We start from the raw sequence: 18634 nt of genomic DNA, 5'->3' as shown, positions 1-18634 counted from the left end.
GAAAGCTGCACAGGCACACTGAAGGCGGTGTTGGACCTCGTCGTCAATGTCTGCCCTTGTTGACAGGAGGCTCCCGAAGTATGGAAAATGGTCCACGTTGTCCAAGGCCTCGTCGTGGATTTTGATAATCGGGAGGCAGTGCGGTGTGGCGGGGGCAGGTTTTACGGATAGTGCAAGACCCATGATCTCGTACGCTTCGGTGAAGGCGTTGACGATGTCTTGGAGTTCGGCCTCTGTGTGTGCGCATACGCAAGCGTTGTCTGCGTACTGCAATTCATTGACAGAGAATGGGACGAACTTGGATCTGGCCTGGAGGCGGCGGAGTTGATCAGATTCCAGTTTGTTCTGTAGATTAGCTCCACTCTCGCGGGGAGCTTACTGAGGGCGAGAGGAAGCATTGCAGCAAGGAAGATCGAGAACAGTGTTGGTGCGATGACACAGCTTTGCTTGACTCCGGTTCGGACGTGAATTGGGTCTGTTGTGAATCCGTTGGTAAGGATCATGGCTTGCATATCGTGAAGTAGGCGAAATATGGTGACAAACTTTTGAAGGCAGCCGAATTTGAGGATGCTCCATAATCCCTCACAGTTGACAGTGTCGAACTTTGTGAGGTTAAAGGCGGCCTTGTACAGGGGTTGGTGCTGTTCCCTGCATTTCTCTTGGATTTGACACATGGTGAAGATCACATCCATTGTGCCCTTTAGTGGGCAGAATCTGCATTGCGACTCCAGGAGGAAGTCTTCAGCCACTCAGAGGAGACAAGAGAAGAGGATTATTGAAATGATTTTCCCTGCAGCAGACAGCAGGGAAACTCCTGTTATTACTGCAATCGGAATTATTGCCTTTCTTGAAGATGTTCACGATTACGGGCATCTCTGATGTCCCCTGGCATGCTCTCCTCCTTCCAGATGAGAGAAATTAGATCATGTATTCACGACAATAATGCTTCTCCACCATGTTTTAATGCTTCGACGGGGATTCCATCTGCTCCCGAGGGCATGTTGTTCTTCAGCCGTGTTGGCCTCTTCTACCTCATGCCGGCGGGGGTTGTGCTGAGATGGTGGTGGGTAGCATGCTGCGGGATGGAGTCGAGGACACTCACATTGAAGAGTCTCAGTTAAGGAGATCTTCAAAGTGCTCCTTCCAGCAGGCAATGACTGCCTCTCTGTCCTTGATGAATACCTCTCTGTTCTTGGTCAGCAGTGGGGTCAGGCCGTGAGTGGTAGGTGGTAGGTGGTAGGTGGTAGGTGGTCTTGACTGCGCTAAGGAATCCTCGCGCGTCGTGGCTGTTGGCTAGTTGTTGGATCTCCTGCCCTTTCTCTATCCACCATCTGTTCTTTAGCTTGCATGTTTTTTGTTGAACTTCGGTCTTGACGTCTGTAGAGCTGCTTTCTTTCTCTCGAGTTGTATTGCTGTTTTCAGTTCAGTTCAGCTTATTAGCTCCTGGATCTCTTCTGCATTCTCGTCGAACCAGTCTTGGTGTTTCCTGGTCGAGAGACCGAGCATCTCTTCACAGGTGTTAATTATGGAGGCTTGAGGGCAGACGAGATGCTGTGGACACTTTCTGTCTCAGGGTCACTGGGAATCATCAGGTTGGTAGTGAGGCGGGGTCTGAATAGGGCTTACTTAGCTGGATCTTTGAGTGCTCCAGCGTTGATTTTCCTGTGGCATTATTACTGTTGCCGACGCTGTTTTGGGGCTTTCTTGATGGTGATCCGTCCAGCAGTCGTCAGCTCCCGTCATGGCATGGGTGATGCGCACGTCTTTGCGTTCCTTCGCTCGGACGATGATGTAGTCTAGCAGATACCAGTGCTTGGAGCAAGGGTGTTGCCATTAAGCCTTGCCTTTATGACTGAACAAGGTTTTGGTTATGACAAGGCCATATTCTGAGCAATACGTCAGGATGAGGGTATCATTGGGAGTTGGTTTTCCCTACCCCCTCCTCTCTGCTGATCACACCTCCCCAGAAGTCTGTGTCCTTTCCAATTCTGGCATTGATGTCGCCAAAACGATCAGCTCGTCACCCGTTGGGACTCGGCACAGGGACTGTTCGAGGCTGGAGCAGAATTCCTCTTTGGTCTTGTCTGTAGCTTCCAGTGTTGGGGCGTACGCGCTGAAGACCGTAGCGCACTGGTTTCGGGCTAGGGCGAGCCAAAGAGTCATGAGGCATTCGTTTATCCAGCATGGGAAATCTCCGAGATGGCCTACGAGCTCATTTTTTTTAAATGGCGAAGCCTACCCCATGGAAGCAGCGTTCTTCTTCTGGTTTACCATTCCAGAAGAAAGTGTAACCACCACCTTGTTCTTTGAGTTGGCTTTCCCCCGCCCGCCGGGTCTCGTTTAGGGCAGCGATGTCTTTCCCAGGCAACGATAGCAATGTGATGATCCAGTCTGTCGCTGTTGGGGTTGTCCATGAAGATCTTGGCATTCCAGGTCCCGAACTTCATTTTCAAGGATGGAAGATGCCTGTGCGTGAATTATTTTAACGTGGGGTGGCTGTTGCACACCAGCTACCACACGGGCTTGGGCAGAGCAAGGTCTTGGTCCAGTGGCAAAGGGATCCAAGACGACTGGAGACCAGGCTCCACAACATAGAAACATAGAAAATAGGTGCAGGATTAGGCCATTCGGCCCTTCTAGCCTGCACCACCATTCAATAAGATCATGGCTGATCATTCACCTCATACCCCTTTCCTGCTTTCTCTCCATACCCCTAGATCCCTTTAGCCATAAGGGCCATATCTAACTCCCTCTTGAATACATCCAATGAACTGGCATCACAACTCTCTGCGGTAGAGAATTCCACAGGTTAACAACTCTGAGTGAAGAAGTTTCTCCTCATCTCAGTCCTAAATGGCTTACCCCTTATCCTTAGGCTGCGTCCCCTGGTTCTGGACTTCCCCAACATCGGGACCATTCTTCCTGCATCTAACCTGTCCAGCCCCTTTAGAATTTTATATGTTTCTATGAGATCCCCTCTCATCCTTCTAAACTCCAGTGAATACAGGCCCAGTCGATCCAGTCTCTCCTCATATGTCAGTCCTGCCATCCCGGGAATCAGTCTGGTGAACCTTCGCTGCACTCCCTCAATAGCAAGAACGTCCTTCCTCAGATTAGGAGACCAAAACTGAAAACAATATTCCAGGTGAGGCCTCACCAAGGTCCTGTACAACTGCAGTAAGACCTCCCTGCTCCTGTACTCAAATCCCCTAGCAATGAAGGCCAACATACAATTTGCTTTCTTCACTGCCTGCTGCATCTGCATGCCAACTTGCAATGACGGGTGTCATGGTACATCAAAGTCTCGTTACATCTCCCCTTTTCCTAATCTGCCATCATTCAGATAATATTCTGCCTTCGTGTTTTTGCCACCAAAGTGGATAACCTCACATTTATCCACATTATACTGTATTTGCCATGCATTTGCCCACTCACCTAACCTGTCCAAGTCACCCTGCAGCCTTTTTGCGTCCTCCTCACAGCTCAGACCGTCACCCAGCTTTGTGTCATCTGCAAACTTGCAGATATTACACTCAATTCCTTCATCTAAATCATTAATATTTGTTGTAAATAGCTGGGGTCCCAGAACTGAGCCATGCGGCACGCCACTAGTCACTGCCTGCCATTCTGAAAAGGACCCGTTTATCCCAACTCTCTGCTTCCTGTCTGCCAACTAGTTCGCTATCCACGTCAGTACATTACCCCCAATACCATGTGCTTTAATTTTGCACACCAATCTCTTGTATGGCACCTTGTCAAAAGCCTTTTGAAAGTCCAAATACACCACATCCACTGGTTCTCCCTTGCCCACACTCTACTCGTTACATCCTCAAAAAATTCCAGAAGATTTGTCAAGCATGATTTCCCTTTCATAAATCCATGTTTGATTTGGACCGATCCTGGCACTGCTTTCCAAATGCGCTGCTATTTCATCTTTAATAATTGATTCCAACATTTTCCCCACTACTGATGCCAGGATAACCGGTCTATAATTACCTGTTTTCTCTCTTCCTCCTTTTTTAAAAAATGGTGTTACATTAGCTACCCTCCAGTCCATAGTAACTGACCCAGAGTCGATAGACTGTTGGAAAATGATCACCAATGCATCCACTATTTCTAGGGCCACTTCCTTAACTACTCTGGGATGCAAACTATCAGGCCCCAGGGATTTATCGACCTTCAATCCCATCAATTTCCCCAACACAATTTCCCGCCGAATAAGAATTTCCTTCAGTTCCTCCTTCTCACTAGACCCTCGGTCTCCCAGTATTTCTGGACGGTTATTTGTGTCTTTCTTCATGAAGACAGAACCGAAGTATTTGTTCAAGTGGTCTGCCATTTCTTTGTTCCCCATTATAAATTCACATGCATATTCCTACTGTTCTCCTTTCTCCTTCCCGCAGGTCCTCTCTCCCTGGAATTCATAAGACGGAGTGGCGGCCTCACGCCCTCGCTGCTGGCTCGTGCTGCTCCTTCACTGGGCCCCGACCCCGCTGCGCCACTCCGGGGCCCGGGCCTCCAGTCAACCTCCGGGCCTCCCGCCGACCTCTCCTGGGTCCCGACCCCACCGCTGGGCTCGACCTCGCTCCAATCAGCTATCTAGGTTCCTGTTGCCCTGTTTAACTCCGTCGCCTTCTCAGGTTGGCTCGCGCTGCTCCCTACAGTGGTTTGCTCCTCCTTTATGTTCCACTCCTGCTGCTGGGTGTTTCCCACCAGGTCGGGTCTGCCGACACGGCGCTGGGTCCTGGGGCGCTCCTTCGGCGCTCCTCCTTTATGCTCCGCTCCTGTTGCTGGTGTTTCCCGCCAGGTTGGGTCTGCTGGCGGTTAGGCCTCAGCTATCGTGTGTCCAATTCTGAGCACCACATTTTAGGAAGCATCTCAAGCCCTTGGTGAGGATGCAGAGGAGATTTACTAGAATGATACCAGAGACAAAGGACTTCAATTATTTGCAGAGACTAGAAAAGCTAGGTTATTCGCCTTGGAGCAGAGATGGATAAGGGAAGATTTTAAAGAGTTACTCAAAATTGAGTTTTTTTTTAAAATAAAGTAGAGAGAGAGAAATCGCTTCCACTGGCAGGAGAGTTGATAACCAGAGGACACAGATTTAAGATAATTGGCAAAAAATTCAGTGGGCAAATGAGTTTTTGTTTTGCACAGCGAGTTTTGATCTGGAATGCACTGCCTAAATGGGTGGTGGGAGCAGATTCAAAAGTAACTTTCAAAAGGGAAATGGATATGTACTTGAAATAGTGGAACGTGTAGGGCAATGGGGAAAAAGTAGGGAAGTGGGACTAATTGGACAGGCCTTACAAAAAGCTGGTACAAGCACGATGGACTGAGTGCCCTCTTTCTGAACTGTTTGATTCCAATTGTTTATATAATGAGGGGGAAAGAGAGAGAAAGAGCTAGAGAGATGCGCACACAGAAACAGAGGGACAAGGGGCTGGAATTTGCCAGATTACCACCAAAAATAACCGCAATGATTATTTAATTAAGATAGGTGGAATATTAATCAACAAATGTAAAAAAATCCGCCCAGCAGGAAAAATCGGTGTTCCACATGGATTCCTGGCGGAAACCGCGATCCTCGTCAAATTCAGTCATATTTTAGTAAATTTTAGTCTAAGGCTACGAGTTGGGCTGAGGTGGGGGGGAAAACACCAGAAATATTTTTCATAAACCAACAAATAAAAAAAAAATCATAAAACAAGCACAGGACCCTTTACCACTGAATCGCTGCAGAAAAATTTAAAAAAACTTTCGGCTCAATTTTCCCCAAGCCCGTTTTCTGGCATAGTGCCAGAGTTACGCCAGGTTTTTTAAACCAGAAACCAGAAATGCAGCAAAAATTTTTTGCCAAAGTTTCCCCGATCTATAATTAGAATTTGGCACCTTGCAGCGTATCCAGTCGCCTCTGGGGTGGAGTCTGCTGTCTGCGCCAAAAAATAATGCATTACCTTCTGCGCATGCGCGTGGAAAAAAAAGTTACGTTTTTGACATCGTTCCAATGGACGCGCATGATCAGTAAAGGCCATTTTAAAGAGCCAGTTGTGTGTGTGTGCGAGAAAGGAGTGCTGAGAGAGTATTGGAAAAATCACAGCTGGAGCAATGCAAGATGCAACGCGGAGCAAAGAACAAAAATTTCTTGGAAGAAGTGGAGGTACTAGTTACTGTGATTGAGACCAGATGGCAGGAGCTGGATACCAACAGAGGTCACATAAAAGTTCCACCAAAAGAAATGAAGAAACGCTGGAACCAAGTTGCAGAAGATTACTTCGCAATGGTAAACACCACGAGATCTGGAAGCCAGTGTATCACAGAAACATAGAAAATAGGTGCAGGAGTAGGCCATTCGGCCCTTCGAGCCTGCACTGTCATTCAATATGATCATGGCTGATCATGCAACTTCAGTACCCCATTCCTGCTTTCTCGCCACACCCCTTGATCCCTTTACATCTAAACCCTTTTGAATATATCTAGCGAACTGGCCTCAACAACTTTCTGTGGTAGAGAATTCCACAGGTTCACCACTCTCTGAGTGAAGAAGTTTCTCCTCATCTCGGTCCTAAATGGCTTACCTCTTATCCATAGACTGTGACCCCTGGTTCTTGACTTCCCCAACATCGGGAACATTCTTCCTGCATCTAACCTGTCCAATCCCGTCAGAATTTTATATGTTTCTATGAGATCTCCTCTCATTCTTCTCAGTTCCAGTGAATATAAGCCTAATCGATCCAGTCTTTCTTCATATATCAGTCCTGGCATCCCGGGATTCAGTCTGGTGAACCTTCGCTGCACTCCCTCAAAATGTCCTTCGTCAGATTAGGAGACCAAAACTGCACACAATATTCAAGGTGTGGCCTCTCCAAGGCCCTGTACAACTGCCGTAAGACCTCCCTGTTCCTATACTCAAATCCTCTCGCTATGAAGGCCAACATGCCATTTGGCTTCTTCACCGCCTGCTGTGCCTGCATGCCAACTTTCAATGACTGATGTACCATGACACCCAGGTCTCAGTGTACATCCCCTTTTCCTAATCTGTTAGCATTTAGATAATATTCTACCTTCCTGTTTTTGTCACCAAAGTGGATAACCTCACATTTATCTACATTATACTGCATCTGCCATGCATTTGCCCACTCACCTCACCTGTCCAAGTCACCCTGCAGCCTGTTCGCATCCTCCTCACAGCTCACACTGCCACCCAGCATAGTGTCATCTGCAAACTTGGTGCTATTACGTTCAATTCCTTCGTCTAAATCATTAACGTATATTGTAAATAGCTGGGGTCCCACTGAACCTTGCGGTACGCCACTAGTCACTGCCTGCCATTCTGAAAAGGATCCGTTTATTCCTACTCTTTGCTTCCTGTCTGCCAACCAGTTCTCTATCCACATCAATACATCACCCCCAATACCATGTGCTTTAATTTTGCACACCAATCTCTTGTGTGGGACCTTGTCAAAAGCCTTCTGAAAGTCCAAAAACACCACATCCACTGGTTCTCCCTTGCCCACTCTACTAGTTACATCCTCAAAAAATTCTAGAAGATTTGTCAAGCATGATTTCCCTTTCATAAATCCATGCTGACTTGGACCAATCCTGTCACTGCTTTCCAAATACGCTGCTATTACATCTTTAATAATTGATTCCAACATTTTCCCCACTACCGATGTCAGGGTAACCAGTCTATAATTTCCTGTTTTCTCTCTCCCTCCTTTTTTAAAAATTGGGGTACATTAGCTACCCTCCAATGCATAGGAACTGATCCAGAGTCTATAGAATGTTGGAAAATGACCACCAATGCATCCACTATTTCTAGGGCCAATTCCTTAAGTACTCTGGGATGCAGACGATCAAACCCTGGGAATTTATCGGCCTTGAATTCCATCAATTTCCTTCACACAATTTGCTGACTCATACGGATTTCCTTCAGTTCCTTCTTCTCACTAGACCATCGGTCCCCTAGTATTTCCGGAAGGTTATTTGTGTCTTCCTTAGTGAAGACAAAACCAAAGAATTTGTTCAATTGGTCTGCCATTTCTTTGTTCCCCATTATAAATTCACCTGATTCTGACTGCAAGGGACCTATATTTGTCTTCACTAATCTTTTTCTCTTCACATATCTCTTGAAGTTTTTGTAGTCAGTTTTTATGTTCCCTGCAGGCTTACTCTCATACTCTATTTCCCCCCTCCTAATTAAACCCTTTTGTCCTCCTCTGCTAAATTCTAAATTTCTCCCAGTCCTTGGGTTTGCTGCTTTTTCTGGCCAATTTATATGCCTCTTCCTTGGATTTAACACTATCCCTAATTTCCCTTGTAAGCCACAGTTGAGCCACCTTCCCCGTTTTATTTTTCGCCAGACAGGGATGTACAATTGTTGTAGTTCATCCATATGATCTTTAAAGGTCTGCCATTGCTTCTCCACCGTCAACCCTTTAAGTATCATTCGCCAGTCTATCCTAACCAATTTACGTCTCATACCATCGAAGTTACCTTTCTTTAAGTTCAGGACCCTAGTCTCTGAATTAACTGCGTCACTCGCCATCTTAATGATGAGGAATTCTACCATATTATGGTCACTCTTCCCCAAGGGGCCTCGCACAACAAGATTGCTAATTAATCCTCTCTCATTACACAACACCCAGTCTGGGATGGCCAGCTCTCTAGTTGGTTCCTTGACATATTGGTCGAGAAAACCATCCCTTATACACTCCAGGAAATCCTCCTCCACCATATTGCTACCAGTTTGGTTAGCCCAATCTATATGTAGATTAAAGTCACCCATGATAACTGCTGTAACTTTATTGCACGTATCCCTAATTTCCTGTTTGATGCCATCCCCAACCTCACTACTACTGTTTGGTGGTCAGTACACAACTCCCACTAGCGTTTTCTGCCCTTTGCTGTTCTACCTATACAGATTCCACATCATCCAAGCTAATGTCCTTCCTTACTATTGCATTAATCTCCTCTTTAATCAGCAATGCTATCCCACCTCCTTTTCCTTCCTGTCTATCCTTCCTAAATGTTGAATACCCCTGGATGTTGAGTTCCCTGCCTTGGTTACCCTGGAGCCATGTCTCCGTAATCCCAATTTCATCATATCCGTTAACAACTATCCGTGCAGTTAATTCATCCACCTTATTACGAATGCTCCTTGTATTGAGACACAGAGCCTTCAGGCTTGTTTTTTTTTTTAAAAACACTCTGTCCTTTTAGAATTATGTTGTAATGTGGCCCTTTTTGATTTTTGTCTTGGATTTTGCCAGTGTAAAAAGAAATGGCAGGACCTTGGTCAAATAATTAGTGTAACTAATATTTTCATTTATTCAATGCAATTGTAAATGTAAAGCTGTAGATGTCCCACCCAGCAGAAAGACATCCTCTCTAAAAAGTTGCATTTTCATCTTTGCAGAGGAAAGTGGCACACACCAAAAGGGAAAGAACTCGAACAGGAGGAGGCCCAGCAAATCTGCACCTACTTACACCCTTGGAAGAGAGAGTCGCTGCTTTGATGGGTCCTGCCTGGAAAAAAGCAATCACCACTGCACAAACTGGGCCCACACTTGAGGGAGAGGGTAAGTCCTGCGAATTCATCATGGCCCTTCAAATCAACCTGCCGCCTGGCCTGCGATGTGTGAGCCTACTATATGCCACCCATCCTGCACTCTTCTCTGCTGCTAACCATTTGACTGTTCTGTTATATTTTGCAGAACTTGAGGCCAACCCTGACAATGCAAAAGATAATTCAGACGAGGATGAGCCTGAAGCGGAGACCATCTTTCAATCCCACCCGCCAGACCAAGAACATGGAGCTGGATGAAGCTCCCACTGTTGCACTGAATATGGAGGAGGTGCCAGTCCCTTCCATGACGAGTGGTTCGAGTGTTGGTGGGACATTCCATGGTTTCCCACCTTCCGAGATTGTGGGTCCCAGTGGTGTGGTGCAGCGAGTCACACCCAGGGCCTCACCATCCCAGGCTGCGGGTTCCAGTGGTGTGATGCGAGCCACACCCATGGGAAGGAGGAGGAAGGAGAGCTCGACCACGCAGGATGTAACAGATGTGATTCAGATGATGTCATTGAGTGCGGAGAGCATTGACCTTACTCGATTACTCCTGGACACTGTCGGGAGAATTGGCAACACTCTCACGAGAAATGGGAACGATATCCGGGACCATCAGTGAAGGAATAGTGGCCATGAGGGAGGGAATGTCAGAGGTAGTGCAAACCACGTCACTGGCCATGAGGGAGGGAATGTTGCAGGCCGCTGAGACACTATCAGGGTGCATGAGGGAAGGCATGTTGGAGTTAGCTACTGCAATAAGGGAACATGTCCAGATGCCACACCCACTGACAGATCGACTGCCACTCCCACTGCAGTCCCCACACCAGCCTCTGAAGCGTCCAAAGCCAGGCCCTCCAACTTGCTGCCTGATGCGGACGGCCTCCACCCTCAAGAGGTGCGCAGTACCCGAGATGTTAGAAGGAATAAAGCTTGGTACCAAGCCCAGGAACACTGCGCCACCACCTGCGGGCAGGGGTGGTGGAAAGTCCAAGACCAAGCGCAGCGGGCGGTCTTAGAATAATGGGATGAGAGATGGATGCAGTCTTTCTTTGCTGTTGTTACTGTTGTAACTGTTCTCAAGTTAAAAGTTTTTTGTAAGTTATGTAAATTCACAAGTTTATAAGTGATCTTAAAGTGAAGTTTGATACAAGAATAATTTTATTAAAGTTAAGTTATTGTAAACTTTTGAATAAAATATATTTTACATTAAAACTGAACTATTTTCCATTAACACAACACAACATTACGGAACTGCTCCAAACAGTGAACATGTCCATGTGGAATAGCTGTCACTGAGCCCACAGGGTGTCCTCTCTCCCCCTCCCCCCCGCCCCCCACCCCCCCCTTGCCCCGGGACTCCGATCCATCCACAAGGCCTCTCCTGCACCCCCAGCCTCTGATCCCCCTCACGAGGCCTTCCCCTCATGAGGCGTTCTCCTCACCCCCAGCCTCTAATCCCAGCCCCCCACCATTGGTCTCCGATCCCCCATGAGGTCTCCCCACCACCCCCAGCCTCAGATCCCTCCTCCACCTGCCCCAGCCTTCGATCCCCTTCAGACCCCTCCATCCTCCTCCAGCCCCGTCCTGATTTTCTCCTGGTCCCCGACCCCTTGATAATCTCCCGGTATGACTCCCATGTGATCCCTCCATCCTCTCTGTGGCCTCGTGCCACAGGTATAACCTCCCAGAGCCAGCCAAACTCTTTCTCCATTAAAGTCGACAGGGCCTGAGGGAAACCCATTCTCCCGGGTTTCCCGACCGCCTTGGAGCTCCCCTGCCCCCAAAATCTCCTTTAAAATTAAGCCCAATGTGTTATGATGCTCCCATTAAAGCAACAGCGCAGACACTGTATGAAAAGCATGCCAGCCAAAGAGAGACCAGAGGGGAGAATAATATCTGATAATAGACTGTTTTACATAATATAATGCCCTGTCACCTCAAAAGAGTTCAACCTCCAACTTACTGTGAGCAATGACATTGGACATTTGCTAAGCTAATACATAAAAGATGGAAACTGTTCAATGTAGTGGGCTTTCAACTGTGACCTGGTTTGCAAATTTAGCACAAATAGATTGGATGAATCCGTTCTCACTCCCAAACAGATGCAAGTTGAAACATTAAAACAAGTTCTCAATGCAATTCAAGACAAATATTTCCCACAATAATTCACGGTAGTCAAGAGTGGTTCGAAGACTGATAAGAACACAGAACACAGGATTTGTTATTTGGCATCGAGTACAAGATACCAAAGTGGAAAAATAAATCCCTTGCACTGCTTTTCCTTGATTACAAAAACACCCTTACACATTTCACTCGGGGAGAACATAACTCCTCTCCTAGAGGTAATTACTATATGTGCCTCATTTATTAATTTTCATACTCCCTTCCTGATTATTGTGCAATAATTCTAATGAGCTTTATGTTCCATTTGCATTAACAGATTTAATTAAAACAGAGCACAAACATCTGTCAAAAGCACCCACAAATAATTTAGAAAACTGCTCTGCTGTGGTTGTTTCGAGATTAATTACAATTTCTATTATGTTAATGGCCTTAGATACAAGGGTCACAATAAAATTACTTTCTTTTAAAATTGATCATTTCTTTTCCGTATTTCGAATTTCTAATAAACATTAAGTATCAAGGACAAGATCCTGTGAGTACATACAAAACATTCTCACTATGACATCCTCACTTAAAATTCACAAGTCAGTTAGAACCTAACTCCAAGTTCATGACATTTCCAGCTCTTGAATGCAGCAACTTCTAATAATTAGAGTACTTCAGTTCTGACACTTACATTTCTTTCAGCAAATTCGACCTTCACATCATCCTTGCTTGCATTCTTGATCATTATTGTGATGATAACGTGAGAATCTGTCTGATACCAATCATGTCTAAAAGAAAAATGGTTAAATTGATGTTAAAAAATCAAGTTGATTAACAGTTGAAGGAGATGAAAGCAGCCAATTCATTTATTTTTAAATTCTTTGCCAATGACGTAGGTGTGCTATCGGTAATCACAGTATGACAGCTTAATTGTACACAGCATCTATTTAACTAGTATGGTATATTATTTAGAAAATGCTTTTTGATGAGCTTATAACAGCAGTTAATCATGCTTTCATCCGGTGTTTCACAGAAGAATTTAAAGCATTGTCGTAATACATTCAAATTTGCTTCTACACTACAACTGCTGAATTTGTCAGCAAAGTTTCAAGTGCTGTCATCATATTTCTGAACAGAATGCCCCCAACAAATGCAATTAATCAGTTTTGAAGTCAAACTACCTCAATTCCATGTGCAGATGATTTAAATTAAAACAGATAACATGTTTTGAGTAGCAACTGCTGAGATGGAGCCTGCAAGTTGCTAAGCAACAGAACATCAGTGTCGATGATACTGAAGCTACATTTTCCTTTTGCGAGAAGTGAGAGTTCTCAGATACGCATTAGTGATTGGAGGCCTGTATTCAGTACATGCAGTTCGAACAGGAGCAAGGCAGTGATTTATAGAAGGGAATACAGACCAATTTGCAATCAACGCTAATCTCTCGTTCATCAGAAACTGTTCCCTAATTTTTCATTACTGACATACTAAACATGAAAGCCTGGTTACTAACAACTTTGTCCTCTCCTGCTGTAGAAAACACAATTTGTAAATGGGCCAAATTATCTTTTTATGAAGTAGCAACAAATCTGTTTAAAATTGTATGGAGACTTAATTTTGGGCAAACAGGTTTTGAGACAAATGGGGCACAATTAACAATTTTGAACTGTCACATATGCATGTCATTTATGACATTAGCCAATAAAAATGCTATCAAAAAGGAAACAATATATCGTGAATATAGCAGTATCAGGGAAGGGTGAACAGTATTTGTTGAATTAAGGCATGCACGTTGCAGCATGTATAACTAAGCACATTATTGGGCACACGAAGCACAGTATTAAAGATCATGGATTTGACTACATAAGCTTATCCACTTGCATATGACAAACATTATCTGTGCAATACAACAAATACTATTCAATTAAAAAAAAATTGCAAAAGCAGCAAAGTCATGCAACACTGTATTTGAATTGTTTTTATTCATTCACGGATGTGGGAGACGATGGCAAGGCCAACATTTATTGCCCATCCCCAATTGCCCGCATGAAGGTGGTGGTGAGCCGCCTTCTTCAACCGCTGCAGACCAAGCAGTGAAGGTACTCCCATAGTGCTGGTAGAGAGGGCATTTCAAGATTTTGACCCAGCAATGATGAAGAAGCGGAGAACTATCTCTAAGTGGAGGGAGTGAATGTTTAAGATGGTGGATGGGGTGCCAATCAAAAGGGCTGCTTTGTCCTGGATGGTGTAGAGTTTCTTGAGTGTTGTTGGAGCTGCACTCATCCAGGCAAGTGGAATGTATTCCATCACATGCTGACTTGTACCTTGTAAATGGTGGAAAGGCTTTGGGGAGTCGAGGCAAGTCACTCATTGCAGAATACCCAGACTCTGCCCAGCACAGTATTTCTGTGGCTGGTCCAGTTAAGTTTCTGGTCAATGATGTTGATAGTGGACACTTTGATGCTGGTAATGCCATTGAATGTCAAGGGGAGGTGGATAGACTATCTCTTGTTGAAGATAGTCATTGCAGACTATCTCTTGTTGGAGATGGTCACTGCCTGGCATTTATATGGCACGAATGTTACTTGCCACTTATCAGCACAAGCCTGAACGTTACATAAGAACATAAGAAATAGGAGCAGGAGTAGGCCATATGACCCCTCGAGCCTGCTCCGCCATTTAATACGATCATGGCTGATCCGATCATGGACTCAGGTACACTTCCCTGCCCGCTCCCCATAACCCCTTATCGGTTAAGAAGCTGTCGATGTCTGTCTTAAATCTACTCAATGATCCAGCTTCCACAGTTCCCTAACGCAGCGAATTTCACAGATTTCAAACTCTCAGAGAAGAAATTTCTCATCTCAGTTTTAAATGGGCAGCCACTTATTCTAAGATTATGCCCTCTAGTTCTAGTCTCCCCTATCAGTGGAAACATCCTCTCTGCATCCACCTTGTCAAGCCCCCTCTTAATCTTATACATTTCGATAAGATCACCTTTCATTCTTCTGAATTCCAATGAGTAGAGGCTCATCCTCGTCAACCTTTCCTCCTAAGTCAACCCCCTCATCTCCGGAATCAACCTAGTGAACCTTCCCTGAACTGCCTCCAAAGCAATTATATCCTTTCGTAAATATGGAAACCAAAACTGTATGCAGTATTTCAGGTGTGGCCTCACCAATACCCTGTATAACTGTAGCAAGACTTCCCTGCTTTTATACTCCATCCCCTTTGCAATAAAGGCCAAGATTCCATTGGCCTTCCTGATCACTTGCTGTACCTGAATATTGTTGTCCAGGTCTTGCTGTATGCGGGGACGGACAGCTTCATGATCTGAGGAATTGTGAATGGAACTGAACACTCTGCAAACATCAGCGAAAATCCCCACTTCTGACCTTGGATGGAGGGAAGGTCACTGATGAAGCAGCTGAAGATGGTTGGGCCTAGGACACTGCCCTGGGGAATTCCTGCAGCGATGTCCTGGGGCTGTTATGACTGGCCTCCAACAACCAGAACAACCTCCTTTTGTGCTTGGTATAACTCTAACCAGTGGAGAGTTTTCCCCCTGGTTCGCACTGACTTCAATTTTACTAGGGATCCTTGATGCCACACTCTGTCAAATGCTGCTTTGATGTCAAGGGCAATTATTCTTACCTTACCTCTGGAATTCAATTCTTTTGTCCATGTTTGAGCAAGGCTGTAATGAGTTCTGGAGCCGACTGGTCGTGACGCAACCCAAACTGAGCATCGGTGAGCAGGTTAGTGGTAAGTGTCACTTGATAGCACGATTGACTACCCCTTCCATCACTTTGCTGATGATTCAGAGTAGGCTGATGCAGCAGTAATTGGGCAGATTGGATTTGTCCTACTTTTTGTGGATAGGACACTCTTGTGCGATTTTCAATTTTGTTGGGTAGCAGCTGCACTGGAACAATATGGCTAGAGACGTGGCTAGTTCTTGAGCACAAGTCTTTAGCACTGCAGCTGGGATGCTGTCAGGCCCCATAGCCTTTGCTATATCCAATGCGCTCAGCCGTTTCTTAATATCACGTGGAGTGAGTCGAATTGGATGAAGACTGACTTCTGTGATGGTGGAGACCTCAGGAGGAGGCCAAGATGGATCATTCACTGAGCACTTCTGACAGAAGATGACTGCAAACACTTCAGCCTTGTCTTTTGTACTCACGTTCTGGGCTCTGCCATCAAGGATGGGGATGTTCATGGAGCCTCCTCCTCCTCCCGTTAGTTGTTTAATTGTCCATCATTCATGACTGGTTGTGGCAGAACTGCAGAGCTTTGATCGGATCAGTTAGTTGTGGGATCGCTTCACTCTGTTACAGCATGCTGCTTCTGCTGTTCAGCATGCACATAGTCCTGTGCTGTGGCTTCATCAGATTGATACCTTATTTTTAGATACGCCTGTTGATGCTCCTGGCATGCTCTTCTACACTTCTCAATGAACCAGGGTTGGTACTCTGGCTTGATGATAATAGTAGAACGAGGGATATGCTGGGCCATGAGGTTACAGATTGGCCCACAGTGCCTCATGGATGCCCAGTTTTGAGTTGCTTGATCTGTTATGAATCTTTCCATTTAGCATGGTGGTAGTGCCCACACAACCTGATGACGGGTGTCCTTCAGGACTCAGCCACCTTGGTCAGTAGTGGTGCTATCGAGCCACTGTTGATGATGGACATTAAAGTCCCCCACTCAGAGTACATTCTGTACCCTTGCTGCCCTTAATGGTTTCTTCCAAGTGGTATTCAACATGGAGGAGTACTGAATCGTCAGCTGGGCGAGGGTGGTAGGTGGTAATCAGCAGGAGGTTTCCATGTCCAAATGTGACTTGATGCCATGAGTCTGGAGTCAATGTTGAGGACTCCCTTCCAACTGTATACCACTGTGCCGCCAACTCTGGCGGGTCAGCCCTGTTGGTGGAACAGGACATACCCAGGGATGGTGATGGAGGAGTCTGGGTCATTGACTGAAAGGTATGATTCTATAACTATGACTGTCAGGCTGTTGCTTGATTAGTTTGTGGGACAGCTCTCCCAATTCAATGCTTATAATTATACATCTAACTAACTCTCCTAAAAATATTCAATTTGAGAAGTGGTAACATTTTGAAAAAGTAAAGATGCAACATAAAGACTGGAACCTCAGTGAAAGTAGTACGTTTACAACAGGCAACAAACAATTGTTCGAACAAATTGTACTGTTAGGTTTACAAGATGCAAAAACCTACATGAAGTTGCACATTATGCACTGCATATAGACAATGGGCTAGAAATTCGGTTCTTGGTAATAATAGTATTTTTTCGCCCAAATTATCATTATGGCAACGCTATCGCTATGTGGCTGTAAATTCAAGTTTTAATTTGTGCAACGGTAAAAATTGGCATTGCATGAGGATTCGTGGCGCAGACCGTGAATTTTCTGCAACTTTACTCCGAGGCCAATACGAGTTAGGCCGAGGGAGGAGGGAAAAACACCAAAAAATAAATTTAAAAAAAAAATATTTTTTTTTTTTTTACAATCACAAAACACTTAACTAGCAAATCACTGCAAAAGAATTAAAAAAACCTTTAACTTACCTTTTGTTTGCAGGTCTTCATACTTACTGCTGATCCAAGGGCTGCAACGCAGCTTCTTCCTTGGCATTTTTTTTCGTCTTAAATACGGGTGCGCTCAGAGCCAAATTTTTGGCGAAAACATTATTTCGAGTCTTGCATGGTGGTGCTCCTCTCTCCAGCAGTATTTGAAAAGCACCGCCGCAAGACTTCTCCAAATTTCCCGCTGCACCGTTTTTCGCTAAAAACGAAATATCGACAAAAAAACGAGCACAAGGTTGGTGAATTTTTAGCCCAATATGTATAATCCAAAGTAAGAGGGCTTGAGATGAACAAAAAAAACATTTTGAACGAGTGAAAGCATACCACAAATGAGACAAAATAGGTTGCATCATATTGTAAGCAGGTTCTTTCAAGCTCCAGAAGTATTGATTAGATCCAGATTAGGAAGTCTATTATTTAAAAGATCAATAAACACTGTTAAGATGGAACCAACTGTCTGTCCACAGCACACCAATTTTGTGCAGAAACATAGGGGAATACCCTCCTCCCAGTCAAACAAAAAATTTTAGGGCCATGAACATCCCGTCTTTATACTTCAATTTTACTCATAGGGCAAAAGAGCATGTTTTCGTAACTGTGTGGTTCTGGAGCAGGTAGTTGACGGACTGAAAAGATTTTACATTTGAGCCTACCGTTTTACTTTAATGATCATAGTTCAAGCTTTTCAAAATATGTGTAGATATTAATCATTTCTAAGGCATTCTTTTTATTTCAAGCTACAAAACTAGCAATTCTTAATATTCAATAACAGATTCAATCTTTCTGCACTGAATGTCCTCCACATTTAGAAAAACAGCTAGAGTTCAAGAATTATACACATGTATTTCTATGGGCCAAAGTTTCAGGTGGAGTTGCTCCTATTTTTTTGGAGCAACTAATTTAGTTTGGAGTATTTTAGAAATCGCAATTCTCGGCATTTAGTTTGCTCCAGTTCTAGTGAGTTAGCTTACTTTTGGTTTTTTTCCAAAAGGGGGCGTTACCAGTCACTTACACCTGTTTTGCAAGTTTAGGCACCGAAAAGTTACTCCAAACTAACTTAGAACAAAGTGTCGACTTTTGTACGCTCAGAAAAACCTTGCGTACACTTTAGAATTAGGCGCAGGCAGCCAGAGATGGGTGGGGGGGGAAAGGGAAGTTAGAGGAAAGTTAGGGGATTTTCCAATTCACTTTTAAACACTTCACTTTTAAAAATAAAGATCCATCAATAATAACTGATAAATAAATCAATAAATAAAAAATAAAAAAATAAAAAATAACCATTCAATAAATAAAAAATAAAAAGTTCCTACCTCACCTACCTGTTCGGGAGCACCAGGAACCC

General features: G+C 44.7%; 1 protein-coding gene across 1 annotated transcript in view; it reads right to left on the bottom strand.

Moving 5' to 3' along the window:
• The window catches only part of sugt1 (SGT1 homolog, MIS12 kinetochore complex assembly cochaperone), a 222717-nt gene that overhangs the window by 99179 nt on the left and 104904 nt on the right, over positions 1 to 18634 (bottom strand). Inside the window, exon 9 of the mRNA XM_070891874.1 lies at positions 12372 to 12468. Coding sequence (XP_070747975.1) covers positions 12372 to 12468 — 97 coding nt within the window. The remainder of the gene's footprint in view (positions 1 to 12371; positions 12469 to 18634) is intronic.

Source organism: Pristiophorus japonicus, chromosome 10 (genome assembly GCF_044704955.1).
Source record: "Pristiophorus japonicus isolate sPriJap1 chromosome 10, sPriJap1.hap1, whole genome shotgun sequence".
Lineage (NCBI taxonomy): Eukaryota > Metazoa > Chordata > Chondrichthyes > Pristiophoridae > Pristiophorus > Pristiophorus japonicus.
The sequence above is the reverse complement of the archived record's forward strand: the minus strand, read 5'-3'. Positions and strand labels throughout refer to the sequence as shown.